The sequence below is a fragment of the Euprymna scolopes genome, chromosome 6 (genome assembly GCF_053919585.1).
Source record: "Euprymna scolopes isolate OS-2025 chromosome 6, ASM5391958v1, whole genome shotgun sequence".
NCBI lineage: Eukaryota > Metazoa > Mollusca > Cephalopoda > Sepiida > Sepiolidae > Euprymna > Euprymna scolopes.
In genome coordinates this window covers 115,233,847-115,255,085 of record NC_136487.1, presented here as the reverse complement: position 1 = coordinate 115,255,085, position 21,239 = coordinate 115,233,847, and the positions used below count along the sequence as shown (strand labels likewise).

The following is a 21,239-nucleotide window of genomic DNA, read 5'->3' as shown; positions in this document are numbered from 1 at the left end:
ATATATATATATATATGTACCTTGTTTTTTCTTCTCCCTTTCTCTCATTATATGTCGTTTTAATGCATGGTATGTAGCAACAGTCATCTTCGGTCGGTCAATAAGCACCGGCATTTTTTTTCTTTGGGTTTATCTAAAAAATAAATAAATAAAATAAATAAATAAATAAAACCTAAATAAAATGATTAATTTATTAGAAGAAAAAAAAAAAGGTACTCATGCAGAGAGTGATCCAGGTGCAACTCTGAGTCTGCCCGGCTTTCTCCGGAACATGACGTCAACAGCCAGAGTAAGCTGAGTGTCGCCGAGGAAATTAAGCCAAGCGTCGGCGATAAAAGCATACTTACCTTAAATTTTAAGTTTTTTAACTGTAAAGAAAAATGTTATAACAATATTTGTTCTTTTCTTTTACTTTAAAATAATGTTAAAGATTTTTTTGTTCGAGAAAAGGTTCAGAGGTAAGTCAAATAAATATACTTTCAAGGAATTTTTTTTGTAAAGTTTTTTTTTTCAAGAAAAATTTAAAACAATTTTTTATTTTTGTTTTTTGGGGTGTTTTTTTTTTCAAGGAAAAACCTGAAAACTAGAAAAGTTGAAAAAAAACTGGGTGGGATATTGTTGCTTCATCAGACCGTTGTTTTATTAATGGTGTGTGTGTGCGTAGATCGTATTCCGCATTCGACAAGTTTTCGTCCGTGCCAGTAATTTTTTTTCTTGATAAAAGTCGAGGACTCTAGCTGGTGTTTTCAGCTGCTCACTTAAAGCTGTAAAATTCATGTTTTTTTTTTGTTTTTCTGACGTGAAAGTACGAAATGGTGTGCTTTTTTTTTTTTTTTTACTTTTTTACTTTTCTTTCTCTTCCAAATTGTTGTCTGCTGCTTTAAATTTTCAACTCGCACGAATGTGCTTCGCGTTGAAAACCATTGTGCTACATTGCCATTGGCTCAGCTTTATGTTACATCAGACAGCTTAATTTCCTCGGCGACGTTTGGCTTACTCCGGCTGTTGACATCATGTTCCGAGGAAAGCCGGGCGTGGGCTGAGTTACGTCTGGGTCACTCTCTGCATGAGTACCGAAAAAAAACAAAATAAAAAAACAAACATATACACAAACAGGAATAAGTTTATAATTTCATTATATATATATATATATATATATATATACTAGCAGGGGTTCCCTGCCTGGGTGTGTGAAGATGAAGTAAGGAGCTGGGGGGGGGGTAGAATTAAAAGGCGATAAAAAAAAAAGTGGTATAGTAGTGGGGTTCCCCAGGATTGCTTGGGTTGAGTAAAGGACCCCGGGGGAGGGGGGGGGATAAAAAAAATAAATTGGTAGTAGCAGGGGGAAGGAGATGGTGAAACAACAGTAGATAGTTTAGGTGGAAAGAAAAAAAAAAGTGGTAGTAGGCAGGTAGGCTCGATTCCGTAATACAAAGGAGGGGAAAAAAAAAACGTGATATCTTTGCCGATGTTTCGATCGTCTGACTGGAAGTTCGGAACGTTGAAATTAAGCGAAGTACATCCAACTGATATAACTTGCAAAAATGACGAGGAAAAAAAAAACGACCCCTCCTTGTACAAAACAGCAGAGTTCAGTGTGAAGGAATTAATGTTTTTGACCTATTTTTCAAGCTTCAAAATGATACCGATCTCCTGAGGATCTGTCGCCTCTGTCAATAGTTTTTGCAATACATACAAACACACACTCACACACATTTTGTCATATATATATATATATATATATATATATATATATATATATATACACACACTAGCATGGATACCCGGCGTTACTCGTGTGGACATGAAATTTGGTTTGGACAGAGGATATTGAGCAACCCCTAAAAAAGAACGGAAAATAGTATTTTCAAGTTAAATTCAAGTTTTACGATATCTTTTATATTAAATTGTTAAGTGAAAGTAGATAATAGTTAGAAAACACTCTCCCATGTTAAGAATGGCTTTCTAAAATATAACATTATTATTTCAGCACGGTAACAAAAGTGCATAAGTACCGTATTTTCAAGTGAAAAGATTTGTTTTATTAAATTGTTAAGTGAGAAGTACAAAATAGTTACAAAACTAACTCCCCTACCCATGTTAAGAATAGGTTTCTAAATAATAACGTTATTATTTCAGCACGGTACAATGAGTGCATAAGTACCCTTTTTGAAAATAGCATAAAAAAATAATGTTTATTTTTCTTTGTAAGTAAAGAAAAAATAATAATAATTAATCCAGCCACTAACCTGAAGTCTGATTTATTTCACATCCGGTTTCACGGCGGCATAATCATTTTTTTTTGTTGTTGTTGTTGTTCAGAGTAATGTTTAGTATTGCCATATTGAATTTTCGATTGGGGGCAATATGGAGTTTACGATCTTACATTAGACATTTACACTGATCGAGGATAACATAATTGACACTTCGAAATAACTGACACTTCAGCTCGAAAGGTCAGACATCTTGTTTGGTTTCATTTGAAGCTTAAACTGTGTGACAAGCAAGATCCAGAGTTTTAGTAATACATTTAGAATGCAATTTAAGACGTCGTAATAAACTAAAAAAATATTCATAAATATTTAATTCATCAATTTTGTTGTCTTTTTAAGGGGACTTTGATTATTGTTTTACTATAATTTAATGACATGAGAAAAAAAAATCAATATAAAAGTTATTTATAAGTTACTATATATACATATATATATTATATGTATACACACATATAACGAATCAATAATTGACTGCATAATCTTACGTTGCAAGACAATTTAAAGGACAAAATTGAAATAATCATATAAATTATGTTTTGGAAAAGAGAATTTGGGACGCTGAAACCGTACACACTAAACCACAACAGGGAGTCACGAATGACTCAATCTGACGCAGTTACAATGAAAATTTATCTTAGAAGACGAAAAAATTAATAAGATAAATAAAATTGACTATTTTATATTTGGAACAATTGTAAATCATGGAAGTTTATCAAATTGACAACTTCAGTACTTGGCTTGATTCTAAGGTTTTTAAAATGATGGTTTCCAAAATAAATACGCACTGTTATTGTACCAATCTTTTTTTTTTAATAAATCAATCAATTTTGCTGTTAATTTAATAATTCATAAAGAGACAAAAAATATATTCATATAAGTATACACATATATATATCATTATCAGTTAAAATATATACTTACCTATCGTTTACAGGATTCAAAATAATAAAAATATTGGAGTTTTGAGAAGGAAAACAGGAAGTTATAATAGTTTGCTCCGGATACGAACTCTCCAGTTTCCGAAGGACACAAAAAGTGTGATAAACTTCTGTTTCACTTTGCTGTTTAACTTTATGTAAAATATGTCAACCGTACCGTTTGAACAATTCCAATTTTGTTCGCTTTGCCGGTGTAGCCATGTTGATAAAGATAACCATATTTATATGAAAAAACATCGGAATCTGTTAACTAAAATCCTAAAACGATTCAGCTCGAAGGTACGTTTTCCTCATAGTTTTAATTGTTTATATATAAAGATTCTTAAATGTTTACGGTACTAAATACGAATGGTGTGTTATCTTTATTTATTTATGGGTTTGTATTACTGTACACATAGATTCGAAAAAGTTGTCAAAAAACAAATATATAACAAATGAATGTTATCAAAGGCAAGTTACTTTTCTACCAAACTGGATATAATTTTCGTGTTTTTATTCAATGTAACATGTTTATTCAGCTCGAAAAACATACAGTGTTTACCGATGTATTGGAAAATTCAAAATGGCGCCCAACTCTCTCTTTAACACGGTAAGTACGGGAAAGGGTATTATAAATAATAAACTATACAAAATACTGTTAGAAATTCGCTCAATATATGTTACCGTGACATAACTTAACATATATTCGGTGTTTTTTTAATAGTATTTTGTCTAGTTTATTATTTATAACACCTTTTCCCAAACTTACCGTGTTAAAGAGAGAGTCGGACGCCATTTTGAATTTTCCAATACTTCGGTAAACACTGTATGCTTTTCGAGCGGAATAAACATGTTACATTGAATAAAAACACGAAAATTATATCCAGTTTGGTAGAAAAGTAACTTATCTTGCCTTTGATAACATTCATTTGTTATTGTTTTTTGACAACTTTTTCGAATCTATGTGTACAGTAATACAACCCCCCTTCCCCCTACAATAAACCTTACTTTTTTTACGCCAATGCCAGTGGTGGGGAGGGGTGTTCCAGTTACATGTGGCATATTTAGCTTCTTTTGGCGTTTTTCGTTATTGGAAAACAAGATGGCCACTATTAAAATGATAAGGATTAGGTTGGATACTGAATGTCTTCAAATATGGATAACTGCGTGTTTGCACAAAAAATGAATGCGATATTCGTTCTCAGCGTACCCGAAAACCGTTAAAAGTCGACAAATTGCCGATGGGTCGATAAACTAAAAATTTACCATCTTGCCTTTGATAACATTTATTGTTATTTGTTTTTTGACAACTTTTTCGAATTTTTGTGTACAGTAATACAAACCTTTATTTATTTTAGATAGGATTTTCAATTTAAATTAATTGATTAAGATATCTTTAATGCATTAAATTGTTGAGTGAAAGTATAGAATGATTTTTTTTTTAAACCACCTCCCTCTCCCCATTTTAAGAGCGGGTTTGTAAATAATAACATTCTGCATAAGTACCATGTTTGCTTTACCTATGAACTTTTACTCACCACAAACGTAGTATATTGTTACTGAATCTCAAGTTGCTACTGTGATAAGGACCAGATTTATAGGAGAAATCTGGATGGGGAGTTGGGTAGCAAGCTATTTGCTCACATGACATTTAAATTTCTAAATGTTGGTACTGTTGGGAAAACAAAAAGGGAACTCCAAAGCTATGCTGTACGAGAAAAAAAAAAAAAAAAATCCGAACAGAAAATCTTTCGGGATCTTGGATCCTACTGTGAGAGATGGGGGAACATCGAAGCACATTCCATGAGAATACATAATAAGAATAGTACACAGGTGCGGCGATACGACAGAGGCCGGAGCTTGCCAGATAGTGCAGGACCTGTTAGGTTAGAAATTACCCCCCCCCACATTGTTCAAGAGGAAGAGGCTAGTGTTTGGTGTACTAGCTCAGATGTGGCAACAGTATGAATGATGGTGTTGTAGAAATATACAATACTGACAGGTGTGAGAGAGGAAGCTTACCTTCTTTGCAGCAGTCTTAGCAACAACTTCTATGTAATTTATTCCATTTCATGTATTATTCCTATTTACTTGCCTTCCAAAATAGCAAAGTCGATTTTTAATGTGGGCATAATATAGAAGATTTGGTTGTTCGAAAACGGGGTACTTTGAATGTGAACAAAATTATTTGTATACATAGACCTCTCACAACTCCTTCACATATGAGGGTGTCTTAGCTGATAGGCAGTATTCTCCCACAGAAGGTAATGCATAGGAGGGTGGCATCCTAGCTTGAAGGCTAGGCCAAGATGTAATGTTTCTATTCATTTGCCTCCTCACGAGGTCAAAGTTTGACAATGTTTTTAAGCAGAGTATCTCCCCCTAAAAGACATGCTGAATTGCAAATCTTCAAAGAATTTCAGTACTTATGGAGATTCCTGAACCTTGAGTATATTGCTACCTGAATGTTCGATGAACCGAAAAACAATTTGTGTATTAATTTTTATAAGGTAGTCATCACTTATCAAAGCCAGAGCGCCACTCAAGGATAAGGTTTATTGACTGTATGATGATGAAAGTTGGGTTGAATTTGATTATTGAAGGGGGTGGCCCAATAAGAATTTGTTTGTATTGGACTTGAAGAGGATCATATGTGAGAAAGAAAAGAAAAAGAGGATTGCTTACGTTGGTGGCGCCGGCCTCAGGGACGGAATTACAATCTGAGTGTTAAAGAGGATGAGTCTTATATTGGAAGAGTAGTGGGAGGCACAAATCTTTTGTTATAAAACGAACGTGCCTCTGACTAGTGGTCAGTTGTGTTTATGAAGTACTAGCGAATGGTTGGCACAACCTTAGTTACTTGTTGCTCTCCATGTTACTTTGTTACTCGACCTCAGTGGGGGGGGTGCATAGGGCATCCTTTGCAACCCCTCGAAGCTTACTCGATCACTTGGTAATCACCTTTACCATCAGGATAAAGTTCCCCCCCCCTCCCCACACACATGTTGTAGTCAGCAGATTAGCAGGCAGAAGAGTTCCACAGGCATGCTGTTAGGAGAGAAGCTTTGTCATTGGTGTTTTTTTTTTTAATTGTTTAGAACAATGTTTTTAATTGTGTTTTGTTTTTTTTCTTTGTAGGGGCAGGGAGTATGGGGGCTGATAAATTTTATTTATTATTCTTCTGGATAGGGGGGGGGGGGGTCTGTTGCTACTTAGGAATGAGATTCCAGTGCTTATTTATCTATTTATTTATTTATTTAAGAAGTGATGCATCAAAATGCTGTTTATTGATATAAAGGCATGTCTAAAGATGATGTCCACAGTGTGATTGCTCCAACTAATGTGCTGTATGCTTATGCAGGTTGTCTTTCCACTGTCAACAGAATGCAAGCATAGGATCTATAAAAAAAAAAGGGGACGCTGTGCTGCTGAGAGCCTAAACGAATAGGTGCATTAGTGAATGGAGAATGGGAACTTTGACGATAGTGGTGAGTCACCCCAAACAGTATACATGCCTCATCGTGTAAAAGACCTCCATGGCCTTGATTGTTCAAGTGACAGTGATCGAGTTGGAGATCGATAGGATTACCTTAAGAAGTGATTGAATCTACTGTGCTGTGTCGTCAAAGAAGTTCATGGGTGAAAAGCCCGTTCCATAGCTGTGTAATAATGAGATGAGGTGGGCAGTAAGAACTTCCCTGACACAAGTAACATAGGATACAGATACAGTGTGATAAAGATTGTGGCTCACTTTGAACCTTGAAAGCAACAGTGGTTTGAAGGAAGCAATGACGATTAAAAGAGGATTTAAAAAAATCAAACATTGAAAGAGTTGTACTTTTGAATGAAATGTAATATATTTTATGGTGCTTTTTAGGAATAGGTATCTAAAAAAATTTTAATGCTTATGTTATCAATTCTGAGTTTCATCAAACAATTCTGAGACTGGTGAACATTAACAAACTTCACCAAAGAATTTAGACAATATGAACCAAACTGATTTTCTTTTTTTATTATTACCTTAACCTAAGTTTTAATCTTAGATTTTAAAGTCAATTCAGTTTTGTTTTTATTGTCTGCTTTCTCCATTCACAGTGAGAAATATTTATGTTACGACTGCAAATTTCTGGATACCTATTTCTAAAAAGCATCTGTTGGTGCTTATGCATTTATGTTACCGTGCTATTTTTAATAATCATATTTTCAAATTAAATTCGAGTTTTACAATATCTTTTTTTTTATTAAATTGTTAGGTGAAGTGCAGAATAGTTACAAAACTCCTTCCTTCCTCATGTTAAGAATGGCTGTCTAAATAACATTATTAGTTTACCACAATAACATAATTACATAAGAACCCGTCTATTTTATAAAATGTAGAAATTTCCAAATTCACATTGTGGCTTTTGAAGGATTAACTTGGGACCAAGTTTATGTACACTGCAGTCACATGTTATTGCTGTTAAAAATGAATTTTTTCAACACAATTTACGTAGTATGAGGTGGAAGTGATAAAGTAATAAGGGTTCCAGAGCGTAGAAACCATCACCAAGATGAAGGCAATAGTCCAAAACGTTTAAATAAACTTTTATTGATAAAGATTTGCTATGTACCTCTATTATTTGTTTTATAATACTACTTGTCCAAAACGTTTTTTCCTTTTTAGTTTTTTTTTTGTTTTGTTATCAAAATCGCTTGAGACAAGGCATGAAGCTACTTGATGTGAAAAGCTAACAAAACTGAAAGATAATTATCACAAGGCAGGAGATGCTTATTGACCTTAGTCTTGAAAAGACCAAGGCTGTAGGTAGGAGGAAAACAGTAAGTAGGAGGAGAGTTCTACAGGCTTGCAGTTCTTGTAAAAAAAGCTACTGAAATAGAGGTATTAAAACAGTGAATTGATGGAGACCTCTAGTGTAATGAGTAGGGTTATGGCAACAGCATATTCTTTCTATTGTTTTAACTGTCGAGTATACATCAGACGCAGTTAATCAACTGAGAACCACATCACTGTATATAAAAGCATATGAGATACCAACGGATAAACACTCGAGAGTAAAAACAATGAAAAGAATATGCTGTTGTTTTAGCGCTAGTAATGAAGCAAATGTGATCAAATAAAGGAAGCAGGAAATAGATCAGACGATTGTGAAGAACATATGTCATAATAGTATTCATAAAAAAGACTGAGACTTGCTGCACCATGTCTCTGAGAGAGAGATTACAATGAAGAAAAAAGAGCAGGGTCAATCAAATTAGATACGTTTCAGCACTTTATTAAGAACTTTCAAATAGGACAGATATTCACCAGCCCAAATATGACAACAATATTCCATACATGGTTTGATTGTAGATTTGTAGAGATGAAAAATAGCCTCAGGGGCAATAAAATGTTTTGAGTTAATAGAGAGAACTGATTTTACGAGAAGCAGAAAGAGCAACGGATTTAATATATGGACTCTAAGAAAGCCTCAGAACCATTGTGATGATTGAAGAAATGATTATGATGGGCAATGGCAAAAGCACAAACAGATGAAAACCAGATTATAAAAAAAAATAACTGGTTTTTCACATTTTGTTTTCTTTCTTTTTTCATTTTTTGTTGTTTTTTTTATTGTTTTGAATTTTTTCTTTTTTTGTTTTCTTTTCACTTGTTTTTTTTTCACTTTTTTCTTTTTTGTTTTCTTTTCATGTTTTCTTTTTTGTTTTCTTTTCGTGTTTTCTTTTTTGTTTTCTTTTCGTGTTTTCTTTTTTGTTTTCTTTTCGTGTTTTCTTTTCGTGTTTTCTTTTTTGTTTTCTTTTCGTGTTTTCTTTTTTGTTTTCTTTTTTGTTTTCTTTTCGTGTTTTCTTTTTTTGTTGTTTTTAATTTTTTCTTTTGTTTTCTTTTCACTTTTTCTTTTGTTTTTTTTCACTTTTTCTTTTTTCTTTTCTTTTTCTTTTCATTTTTTCTTTGTTTTCTTTTTTTTGTTTTTGTTTTCTTTTCATGTTTTCTTTTCATTTTTTCTTTTTTTTTCTTTTCATGTTTTCTTTTCACTTTTTCTTTTTTTGTGTGTTCATTTTTTCTTTTCATTTTTTCTTTGTTTTCTTTTCATTTTTTTCTATTGTTTTTTCATTTCTTTTTTGTTTTCTTTTCATTTTCTTTGTTTTCTTTTCATTTGCTTTGTTTTCTTTTCATTTGCTTTGTTTTCTTTTCATTTTTTTGTTTTATTTTCATTTTTTCTTTTTGCTTTCTTTTCACTTTTTTCTTGTTTTCTTTTCACTTTTTTCTTTTTTTGTTTTCTTTTTCTTTTTTGTTTTCTTTTCACTTTTTCTTTTCATTTTTTCTTTTTTGTTTACTTTTCATTTTTTTCTTTTTTGTTTTCTTTTCATTTTTTCTTTTATTTTATTTTCATTTTTTTTATTTTTTATTTTATTTTCACTTTTTCTTTTTTCTTTTCACTTTTTTGTTTTTTCATTTTTTCTTTTTTTTTCACTTTTTTTTCACTTTTCTTGTTTTCTTTTCATTTTTTCTTATTTTCACTTTATTTTTATTTTCTGTTCATTTTTTCTTTTGTTTTCTTTTCACTTTTTCGTTCTTATTTTCTTTTCATTTTTTTTGTTTTTCATTTTTCTTTTGTTTTCTTTTCACTTTTTTGTTTTTTGTTTTCTTTTTTGTTTACTTTTCATTTTTGATTTTTTTTTTCTGTTTTTGATACAAAAGAATGGGATGAACCCAGTATAAATTATATGCATGGTTTAATGAAAGACTCAATTTTTATCTCGTTTCCAAAGAACCCTTTTTCCCATCATATTGATTTTATTTGATTGTTTTATTGTTTCTTAAGCTTAAAGTGTTTCTATGGTTTTTATCAGGTTGAAATATACTATTTGAAGGAGAAAGAAATTGTTTTAAAAATTCCTTCACAAATTTGATCACATATTAATAAAATCTTGGACTAATTTGTGTTAATGTTATCAAACATGTTTCTAATGATTTTCTTATAAAATAGAAAAAAACATTTTTAATGGTTTCCTTGTAAGCATAAAAAGATTTTGCAATCATTTTCATTTTTAAATAAAAGCATTCTTGAATCATTTTCTTGTAAATTGTAAAACATTTTTTTATTAATTTTTTGTTAATAATCATTTTACAATCATTTTTTTTTCAAAAATATTTACATTTCTTTTAAACATAAACATTTTTAATCATTAAAAACATTTTTATGATTTTCTTAAATTATTTTTTACAACCAAATTATTAAAAATATTATTTTTACAAGAAAACACTTTGAATGTTTTTATAAAAAGAAATTTCTAAATGATGTTTTTGTAAAGAATCTAATTTTGTAAATACATAAACATTTTTAATTTTCTTTTTAAAATTAAAATTTTTTTAATGATTTTATTTAAAAAGAAAAAAAACATTTTTGGTACTTATGCAAAATACAGATTGTGCTATATTTTAGATAGGATTTTCAAGGCATATTTTTTCTAGTATTTTTTGTTTATTAAATTGTTAGATGGAAGTACAAAATAGTTACAAAAATTATTTTCCTGCTTCTCATATTAAGAATGGGTTTATTTATTTTATTTATTTTTTACTTGCATTCACTCCTAACAAGGCATATCGCCACTTGGATGTAAGGGATACTATTTAGGATCATACCTAGGAAAGATTAACAAAATGTTGGTTAACATTACATTTAAACTTCTCCATATCAGTACAGTTAGGGAAGCAGGTAGCAGGAAGGGGATTCCAAAGTCCAGCTGTTCAAGGAAAGAACCTTTTAGAGTAGAAAGCTTTCTTGCATTTAGGGATCTCAACAGTGAAGGGGTGAGATTTTGTTGCTAAGCGGCTTTGTCTGGGTTGTATGTACATCAAGACGGCACAAATGCAACGAGTTCATCAGAACACATTCCATTAAAATATTTGTAAAACAGGCACAAAGACGCAACATTGCGGCAATGGGACAGAAGTTGGAGCTTAGTTGACAAAGTGGGACTTATTAAATTGAAAACTCTTTTTTTGGACCCTATCCAGAGGGAGAGGTTAGTGGTAGATGCACCAGCCCAGATGTGTTAACAATACTCCATGCATGGGCGAATGGTGGCCTTATAGAAGTACAAGATACTCTCAGGTGTGAATAGTCTTTTAGCTCGATAGAAGGAACTCGCCTTCCTTGCAGCAGCTTTTGCAATGTCCTAAATGTATTTGTTACAGTTTATATTGCCTGTGAATGTGAGGATGAGGAGTTTGAAGGAAGAATTTTCAGGTACAATGTTATTTGTCATGGAATCGGTGGTTTGGAGAGGCGTCTTGTAATTGTTAAAGGAGAGCAGCTTAGTCTTACTAGCATTAAATGTTACCATCCATTTGCAGCCCCATTCTACTATGGTCTAGGTGTCATTTTCTAATGATTCTACCATTGTCTTAGATTTATGTACATCCATTTCTAAATAGCATTATTTTAATAGGTCCCATATTCTGTATTAGTATTATTTTTTTTAGTTATTTTCTTGTATGATGAATTAAAAAAAATTTATTTTTTTTTATTTTCCAGATTGCTATTTGTAAAAATGCCATTGAAAATCCAACAATAAAAAGTTTATTAGAAAGTGACCAACACCAAAAGAAATGTTGGTGTTACTTTTGTGAGTTAGAATTAAATCAACATGTGACAAATGATGGTTGGATCATTTTTGAACAAGGGCTTTTTGCACATTTGACCAGGTAAGTTCAATCAATATCAGTATCAATCAATATCAATATCAATCAATATCAATATCAATCAATATCAATATCAATCAATAAGGGTTTTATCACTCAATGAGCACGCCTCTCTGGACTGTAGCCATCTAACTCTGTCCCGAGCTATCCGCTGCCATGTGGGACCCATGTGTTGTATCAGGTCATCCTTCCATCTTGTGTTCATGAGGTGTCTATTCTGTTGTCTTAATGGACCCTCTGTTGTCATGTTGTCTGGCTACGTGCCCTTCCCATCTGTGTTTGGATGTTTTGATGGCAATATTAATGTCAATAACTATTGTTTGTTGGCAGATCCAGATGTTTGTCTTTTTGTCTTGTAGAGTGATGCCTAACATTATCCTCTACATTTTCCTTTGTGCTACTGCCGCCATTTCATATTGGCAAGTTGTCAAGGCCTATGTTTCGCTACCGTAGATCATGACAGGTAGTGCATATTCTTTGAAGATCTTCCCTTTGATTGACATATTTGCTTTTCGGCTTTTCATGATATTCTTCACTTTCCCAATACTATCCTTCTCTTTATCTCAGGGAGGAGATCTCCATCTTTCGTCATTTTCTTTCCCAAGTAGATGTAGCTTTCAACTTCCTCAATTGTCTTTCCATCAATAATTATTGGCGACTTGGCAGCTTGTTTTCAAGATGGCGTTGTGATATTGTCACTGTTTGTTTAGCCACAAAATTTGATTTCCTTATTTAAAAATAAAACTATTTTCACGATACAAAAGGTCCACCAAAGTTCACCATAATTAAGATAATTAAGATATTAAGATGATATTTTCTTGTCACTGATACATGCATCATACAGTTTATTCTTTATTTTTTGTTTTTCCATTGGAGGAATTCTGACAAGCACCAAAAAGTCTTTTAATCATTTGAAACTATGCTAAAACATCTACAGGAACATGCTGATTCCAAACAAGCCATTGATTTTACTTTTGGCAACTAATGCCTGAACAGACAGACAGACACACACACAAGCATCTTTGCTTTATAGATATAATTTTAAAATATACTTGCATTGGATTTACATAATAAATTTATTTAATTTGCATGTTTTAATGTTTTTATCCATATTTTTTATGCATTTTTTCACAGTGCAACTCATGAAAAAAACACCAGAGCCTTCTTCAGAAAGAACTGCTTGAAAGACTTTCAAAGGTTTCTATTATCTGAAACAGATTTTAATAGGTAAATAAGACGTTTTTATATCCCCTGAACTACTATGTGTTTAACATTATGAAACGAAGGCTAATCAACGTTTTCACGATACAAAAGGTCCACCAAAGTTCACCATAATTAAGATAATGTACGAAACATAAAAACCACCGAAATGTATACGAACTACTGGATTTGCCAACACTTCTAGTTCGAGATCCAATACACACATTACCAGTCTGCTCTTTACACAAAATTTAGACATTAATAACTACCTTTATTTGACACCAGAGAGATTGGCTATGACTGGCATCCGTCATTATAGCTTGATAATGAAGAAGATAAAAAAAAAACAATTTTGATAACTCGTTTATTGAAAAAAAAATTTTTTAGCATTGAATTTGGTTTTAAAAATTTTTTCTTACATTTTCAATTTCACAGTGATTTTCAGTGTAGAGATAGCTGATCTGTTCCGCTATTAAAGATATATACAATGAAAGGCACTTGTACAGTTTAGTCAAGACATTAAAAAATGAAAATATCGAAAAAAAGGTTAGATTGTATGTATCTGTTTTGGACTGAAAATCTCCGAAAAAAAAATTTCATTTAATTTGATCAAATAGTTTTGTTTTTTTTTACAGCGGAAAAACACGTTCTTATGAGAGTGCGTTTGAAGTCAGCCATTGTGAAATTTGCTGAAGTTGAACAATATGCCACGGGGAGATAACTCAATGTAAACCGCCGACACTCCCTTCCCATCTTTAATTCTAGCTTTTCTTCCTAAAAATCGAACCTTTTGCTCGGTATCATAACAAATTGTTTTTTCGTTGTAAAAAAAACAAACTACTTGATGAAATTAAGTGAAATTTTTTTTTTCGTAGAACTTTGTTCCATAACAGATACATGAAATATAACCTTTTTTCGATATTTTCATTTTTTAATGTCTTGACTAAACTGTACAAGTATCCAAAGAAATTATATTTTGTTTTCAGTCAGATACATATGGTAAAATCACGTTGACATGTTGATTTTCATTAAACCAACAAAGTTTAGCAATGTTGAGCCTGGGGAATACCAGGCACAGTATTATGTGGGAAGATAACATCTCCCTTACAAAATCTAATATCATCAAAATGATATTTGCAGTTGACTAATGAGCATAACTATTAGTCAACAACAGTGGCTTCTGTACTGCATGAATTGGTGTCTCAAAAATACTTTATAGAAGAGTGTTAGTATCTCATCACTGTAATTCCCCAGTGATATGCAAACTAGTTGTCCCAGATGTGACTTAACTGACTGACAGCTTGATTATAATTCATCCTCATAGTTATCCTTTCTAATTTATTTATTTGTTTAATTAAATAGTTATCCGTTTTAATAGGTAGTCTTGTTTTATTAATTTTTTATATTGATTAAATTATCCTTTTTAATTAATTAAAAATCATCCTTTTCATTATTCCATAGTCTATTATTCCTTTTTGTTATTCAAAAAGAATCTTTGTTGCAAATTGATTCTTCATATTGAATCTCTCGGTGCAAATTTTCCTATCTAAACTAAATGTTGATTGGTCGATTCCAAGTTTATTGTAAGCAATATTTTTAAAGAATTTTATTTTTTTCTGATTTTTTAAATTTTAAATATTTGATAATCTATGAAAGATTTTAAAGTGATTTCAATAATGAACTCATTTTTTTTTTTTTTTTCATCTCATAATTTTCTCTGCTGCTACCAGATTAGGCTGTCTGAAGATATCTGCTTCCTGAATTAAATGCATGAAATATTGATGTCATTAAAAGACATTGGTCACATCTTATGAAAGCATCATTTTGTAATGGTTAAATTTGAAAATTTCAGAAAACCAAGTAATGTTATATCATTTTTTTTATTAAATGAAGTCATGACAAAAAAGAAGAAAAAAGTGGTTTTTCATTTAATTATTCAATATTACTCGGTTTTCTACAATTTTCATTTAACATTTTGATATTGTTTTTTTTTCTTTTTTTTTTTTTTGTAAAACTCAATCAAAAAAATACAAAGTCAAAAACAAAAATATTTTACTCCTATAAAACAGTCAAACCAAACACCATGAATAAATATTTGGAGATATAAAGAACTTGATGCATAAAAATTTTTACTAAAATTATTGGATTCAGCATTAAATAACCCCAAAAAGATTATGCCGTCAAAGAACTGAACCAAACCATGATTTTATTATCGCATAAACCAACCTATGAATGCAACGTTTTCACTTAATAAAGACCAACATGTATTCATTTACATGTTTATGTATTTTCATCCCGTCATGCAAAAGTTAGCAAGTAAAACACATACCTTTTTCTAGTTCTCAGATGAAGCTATTTCAAGTGCTGAGAGGAAGCGAGAAAACAAATAGCAAGTCAGACAAACACCACCATCTGAAATGAAGTCAGAAAGAAATACTTCACTGTATAATAAAAAGCCAATGGTGGGTGTTTCTTTTTTATTTCAATCAGTAGAGATGATAATCATTTTTATGGATCAATTTGGTTTTAAGAATCCCACAAAATAAGCAAAAAAAGAAGGAACAGCTTCTAGTCGACATTGGTTGATTTCCACACACGTTTGACATTTGTAAACAAACATAAGAAAACAGTTATTTGGGGGTGGGGTTCATCACAAGATCAATTTTTAAAACGGAAAGATTTATTTAAAGTGATATTCCCTGCATAAAATATCTTGCAACACAATGACTATGATAAAAAAAAAACATAAAGCTAATTTACGTTATTATTAAGCTACGTTCTTTTCCTTCAGAAAGTGTGGTTGATTAGTGGTGTAATAATTCAAGACTTCAACAATCAAGTTTTATATGTTTATTGGGTGTAAAAAAATGTTCATTGAATGTAAAAAAAAAATTAATTTGTTGAAATTTAAATAAAGCCAATCAAAGCTCTAACTGTGAAGGAAGGGGGATTCTAGCTTCTCTCATCACACAACTAGAATTCCATTAACATTTAGCCCCCCCCCCCCGCCTCCGTTTTAAACCAAAATTTATTTATTGCTGCATTTTTCGCGTGATAATGGAAGTTATACAAGGTTACTTCCCTTTGTTTCCTAAAGTAGGTTACTTCCCTTCTCTTAAAATATATCATCTCTCTTTGTCTATTGTGACAATGGATTACCCCCCTTGTATTCTAAACTAGCGACATCTGATTAAGGTAGATTATACTCTTTGACTAAGCATCAGATACTTAATTTTGGAAAGATGAAAGCGAAAAGGTCTTTCTTTCGTCTTCTTTTAAATGCTGTTCTCATTCAGACAATAAAAGAATTCTTTTGGATTTTTTTAAAATCAGTTTTTGTGTGTATCTATTGCATTTAGGAAGTCATCCTGTTCTAGACGTAACAAAGGAATCGTTTTTTTTTTGTTTTTTTTACACAGGCAACCCCCACATTATCAAGGCCAAGAGGCCACTTGAGGATAAGGGTTAAAGAGTGTACAGTAGAAATTGGACAATATAGTAATCATTAGTAATGGAAATTCGGTAAATTTGTTAACTTAAGTGGAACGGCTCATCAAGAACTTGTTTATGTTAGACTTGAAGACAACCATATTGTAGTCAGCCGGAAAGCAGGAAAATGGAAGACAATTCCACAGGCATGCAGTTCTAAGAAAGAAGCTTTGTTCATGGAATCTACGTTTAGGTTTAGGCACGGATAAAGAGTGGGGGGAATTATTGATAGTGTTTTCAGCTAGACGAGTGTTTCTTGTGAAAGTTTGGCGAGGGGGGACCATAGACTGAAGCTCAGTCGAACACTTTCCATGAAAATAACGATACATCAGAGACAAGCTCACAAAATCTTTTCTGTGAGATAGAGGTTGCAGGGAAGAGAAAAGGACATCTCCTACGAGGCTACGAAGTCTATTTTGAACTCTATCAAGGCAGGACAAGTCCTCTCTAGCAGCTCCTGCCCAGATGTGGCAACAGTATTCCATCTTTGGACGTACCTGGTTCTTATATAGATAGAGAATTGCATCAGCAGTGAGATATCTACTGGATCGATAGAAAGATCCCACCATTTTTCCAGCAGCCTTGGCAACAGATTTGATGTCAAGCCCAGAAGCTTGTCAAAACTTGAGGCCTCCTGAAGACGAGAGCCATTTATTTCAATTGATGCCAGATATGGATCTGAATGTTGATGATGTAAAGAGAGAAGTTTGGCTTTAGATGCATTAAAAGTAACCAGCCATTGTACCACGTGCTCAAGATCAGAGGAGAGAGAATCGGAGAGAACTTGGTCGTTTACGGTCTTAGATGTGCTACCATAAATGGTAGTGTCATCAGCATAAATGTCTACAAATGATGTAAGGATGTGATTTGGAAGATCATTAATGTAGATCAGGAAAAGAGTTGGGCCCAGGATGGACCCCTGAGGGACTCCAGCATTAGTTTTGAAATAACATAATTTGTGTCTTAATTTAATATTCAATAGGATGATGTTTGAATGGTATCTGTTTTCCATTCTAATTAAAGTTGTCTGTGATGGAAAGTTCATCTGACTCCATAGATGAATGAATAAATGACAAAAGAAAATATTGAAGGTTAATAGAAATCCTTTTTATTTGGGCTATGTTGAAAAGGAATTACAGTTAAGAGAGAATCTTTGGTAGATTTATCATGGCGTTAATAAGTTGGAAAGCTAAGGATATACATCTTAACTTCAACTGATTGAGACGGGGGAAGCAAAATCACATAAGGGATGTAACATGAAATCCAATGATTTGTATTGCAATCTCAAAGCTTGTGCTTGGTCAAGAAACAAATAACTCCAATGATACACCTGTGTATCATTGAACTCTACTAGTACATCGAAGTATATACAAATATATCAAAACTTTTTTTGCATTATTCCAAAATTCGGCAAACAGAAACTAAATAATTTCTTTTACCACCAAATCATTCCAATAAGGAAAAACATCCATTAACTGAAATTTGACTGCATTGAGATTGTTTAAACATAATTGTATTTACAATTAAAGTATATACATATATGATTTAAAATTTTAAACAGGTCACAATGTTTTTTTACAAATTTCTTTCTAGTAAAAACTCTTACTTATTGTTTCATCTCAGATATCATTATTATTTAAAATATACTAAAAAATTACTAAATCCTAAATACATAGGTATTATTTTGATGAGACATTTTTTTTTTTTAAATAAAAATATGTTTTATGAATTCCCTTCTAATGAATGGAAGATGAACTGTTGGCCATGTTATTTTTATTTTTCTCTTAGGAGAAACTTCTTTTTTTAAATAGGGTCCAAATGTTATTACAAAATGAGGAAAAATACCCCTTTTTTTTTTTTTTTTTTTTTTTTTTGCAATAAACAACACATTTCTGTTGAGATTTTAAAGTTGGACCTAAATAGCATTTAAGCTGACAAATCAAACTTTGATTCTGACTAGCCAATTTTCATTTGTAATTGTTGTACCATGTTATTGACACTATCCTTCTCTACAGTTTATTTAAAAAAAAAAAAAAAGACAATATCAAAAATGAAAGAAAAATGTTTTGCTAGTGTTCACACTAATACTCATATCCATAAAATAACGTCTAAACCTGTAAAATTTTAAAAAATGGAGAGTAGCTCAAACTGAAATGCTTAAAGAAGAAAGGAAAAAAAAAAAGAAAACATTTTATTATAGAAATAGTGAAGGATTTATTTCCAAATTCATTTTGGACGATGGGGAGGTTGCTTGACTTGCTTTTTGTTTTTACTTAATAACTTGAATTGGTTTCACCCAGCAGTTTTTTTAGTCACTATGTGACGAGATGGCTACATGTTTATTTATATGCTTTTATACAAATAACCTGGATAACTGATAACATGAGAAACTTTTTCCAATTATGACAAAAAAATCAAATCAGCAAAAGGAATAATCCATGTTTTTAATTGAAGAATAAAAAAAAAATTGTTTGCCATAAGTAAATATGATTTTATTTCAACATAACATAATATAACATGTAGACATAATGTGTATATGAAATGAAAATTTATATCAAAATGTTGATCACATAAAAGTATACAATTTTCAAATGAAAAATGAAGTAGAAGAAATGCTTTAATATCAATAAAATTAAAAAGGAAAGAAAATATTGTTTTAACATTTTTGAGATTAGGGTTCTTTCATCAAATTCTTTGGAATTCTCTTCCAGGTCCCTGCTTCCCTGACTGTACTGACATGCAGAAGTTCAAGTGTAATGTGAACAGATATCTTGCTATTCAATTTCCCTGCAAATGATGTCAAAGTGGCACTGTTTCTTGTTTGCGGCGAAAATACAGGGTGACTCCCCAAAAACGGGCCCCAACTCTAATTAGGCCCCGTTTTTTAGTGTTTTGTCCAAATGAAATGAAACTTTGGTCATAACCAGTTTATTATATTCAAAACATCACATCAAAACGCTAGGGTATTTGGCCTTTTTTTCTCCGTTCTACAGCATATGTTCTAGATGGCCTCCATTTAGCTTTTGTTTTTTTTTTTTGGTCACCCTGTACAATTAAAAAAAAATTGTTTGAATTATCTGGATTATGTACAAGGACCCATGACATAAAGTTTAAAAATGCTAAGTAATAATCAGTTCTAAGTGACAGTGATTTGGGGTCCTGGTTCAATTCTCATTACGGGCGATACTAAGAATACAACTATGAATTACTTAAAACTTCTACTCACTTACAGCTGACGGAACAAGAGCAAGCTACTCTTGTGGATTAAATAAAAGGTTTCCTTCAAAATTTTTTATAGATTCTCAATTTGACAAGATACACCTGAAGATGGTTGGAGATTACATCATTTGAAATGGTGTATTAACAGTAGTTTGAATAATATAAAAGAAAATATATACTTTCTTATGGCATGTTTATTTTTGTTTATCTGCCACAAAACACACAAATCTGTTTTATTTCATAAAAATAACCATTTTTTTTTTTTTTTTCAGGCATCTCACAAATACAGAAATTTCTCTTAAAATTTGCAAAGATGAACATCAAAAGAAAATGTTAAAGGTTTTTATTCATAGTTTTCTACCTTTGTCTAAATTGAAGAGAAACCCGAATTGTAATGCTTTTTGTCTTCATCGTCATCAATATTTTTTTTTGTGCATTCTTAACTACTTATGCAAAATATTTTATGCCTATCTTCTACTCTCATTTGAAGAAATGAATTTAAAATTTAATTTAAATTTTTTGATATTATTGGAAGTATATCTATAAATATTAAGAAACTAGCAGGGCCCATTAACCGGCATTGCCTGGTGGAAGCATGACACAGATCCAGAACAGAATCATTAAAAAACCCACTCAAAAACAAATTAAACTACGGTTGTTGTTGGTGACCACTGCCATCCCCGGTAAAATAGCAGACACTGGCAGCTGTGGCCCAAATGAAATAATCTAGCTTCCACTGTCGAGCATTGTTTTTCAATGAAAGCCACTGTCTATGATTTTTAAGGGAAAAATATTATGTACTTATTTGCCATGCTTAAATTAGCATAAGTTAAAATTAGGAAAAATAGTCCATTAGAAAAATAAAAATAAGTAAAAACAAGTTTTCTAAGTTAGCGATTCTCACTGTATATTAACTCTTTAGATTGAGAAAAAACAGAGGTAGATAACTGCCTTCTACCGATGACAGAATCTTTCAAGTCAACCATTGTTTTTCTTCTTGGTATACTGCATGCATTTTTTTCTACAAGTATCTCTAGCACATCTAAATAATAAAAACAGAAAGTAAAAGTGGTAAGAAAACAAATATATAATAAGTGTTTCTGCAGACAATAAAATGTCCGTTGCAACCTACCTGCATAATATTTTTGTGTTTTAACTTACTTAAAATCACTTATTCAGTTCTAAAAAGAAAATGGCGACATGACAAGTCACAACATTGAAGCCTAGGTGATCGATATAAAATAAAATCATCAACAGGAATAAAAAATAAATAAAAAAAACAAAACAAATATAACCTCATTAAACTCTTGATAATTGCTTAAAAATAGATAATTAAATATTGGTACCCGTAAAAGAAATTGTCAAAAAATTTTCGTAAAAGAAAGTGGCGTGTCAGTATTTTGTGCATATTTACTTTCCCAAACCTGAGTTACATAT

The 21,239-nt window shown here is 31.5% G+C and overlaps 2 protein-coding genes across 5 annotated transcripts in view; one reads left to right on the top strand and one right to left on the bottom strand.

Annotated features, from left to right (window-relative positions):
* LOC145277894 (G protein pathway suppressor 2-like) overlaps positions 1–3,330 on the bottom strand; it is a 39,717-nt gene extending 36,387 nt beyond the window's left edge. The window contains exons 1-2 of one of the 2 annotated variants that reach the window (XM_080129889.1): positions 3,195–3,330; positions 21–133 (exon numbers count right to left, since the gene is read on the bottom strand). In XM_080129889.1, the coding sequence (XP_079986015.1) occupies positions 21–114 (94 nt within the window). In that variant the 5' untranslated portion in view covers positions 115–133; positions 3,195–3,330. Of the gene's footprint in view, positions 1–20; positions 134–2,249; positions 2,486–3,194 lie in introns of those variants that run through there. The other variant, XM_080129890.1, reaches the window with a different exon arrangement.
* Positions 1–21,239, top strand: part of LOC145277895 (centrosomal AT-AC splicing factor-like) — an 86,479-nt gene that overhangs the window by 46,143 nt on the left and 19,097 nt on the right. For 2 of the 3 annotated variants that reach the window (XR_013868241.1, XM_080129891.1), the window contains exons 2-4: positions 11,728–11,897; positions 13,029–13,121; positions 20,075–20,141. Coding sequence is in view for 2 of the 3 variants with exons in the window: in XM_080129891.1 (XP_079986017.1) it covers positions 11,728–11,897; positions 13,029–13,121; positions 20,075–20,141 (330 nt within the window). In the remaining variant the exon portion in view is untranslated. Of the gene's footprint in view, positions 1–3,240; positions 3,491–11,727; positions 11,898–13,028; positions 13,122–20,074; positions 20,142–21,239 lie in introns of those variants that run through there. The other variant, XM_080129892.1, reaches the window with a different exon arrangement.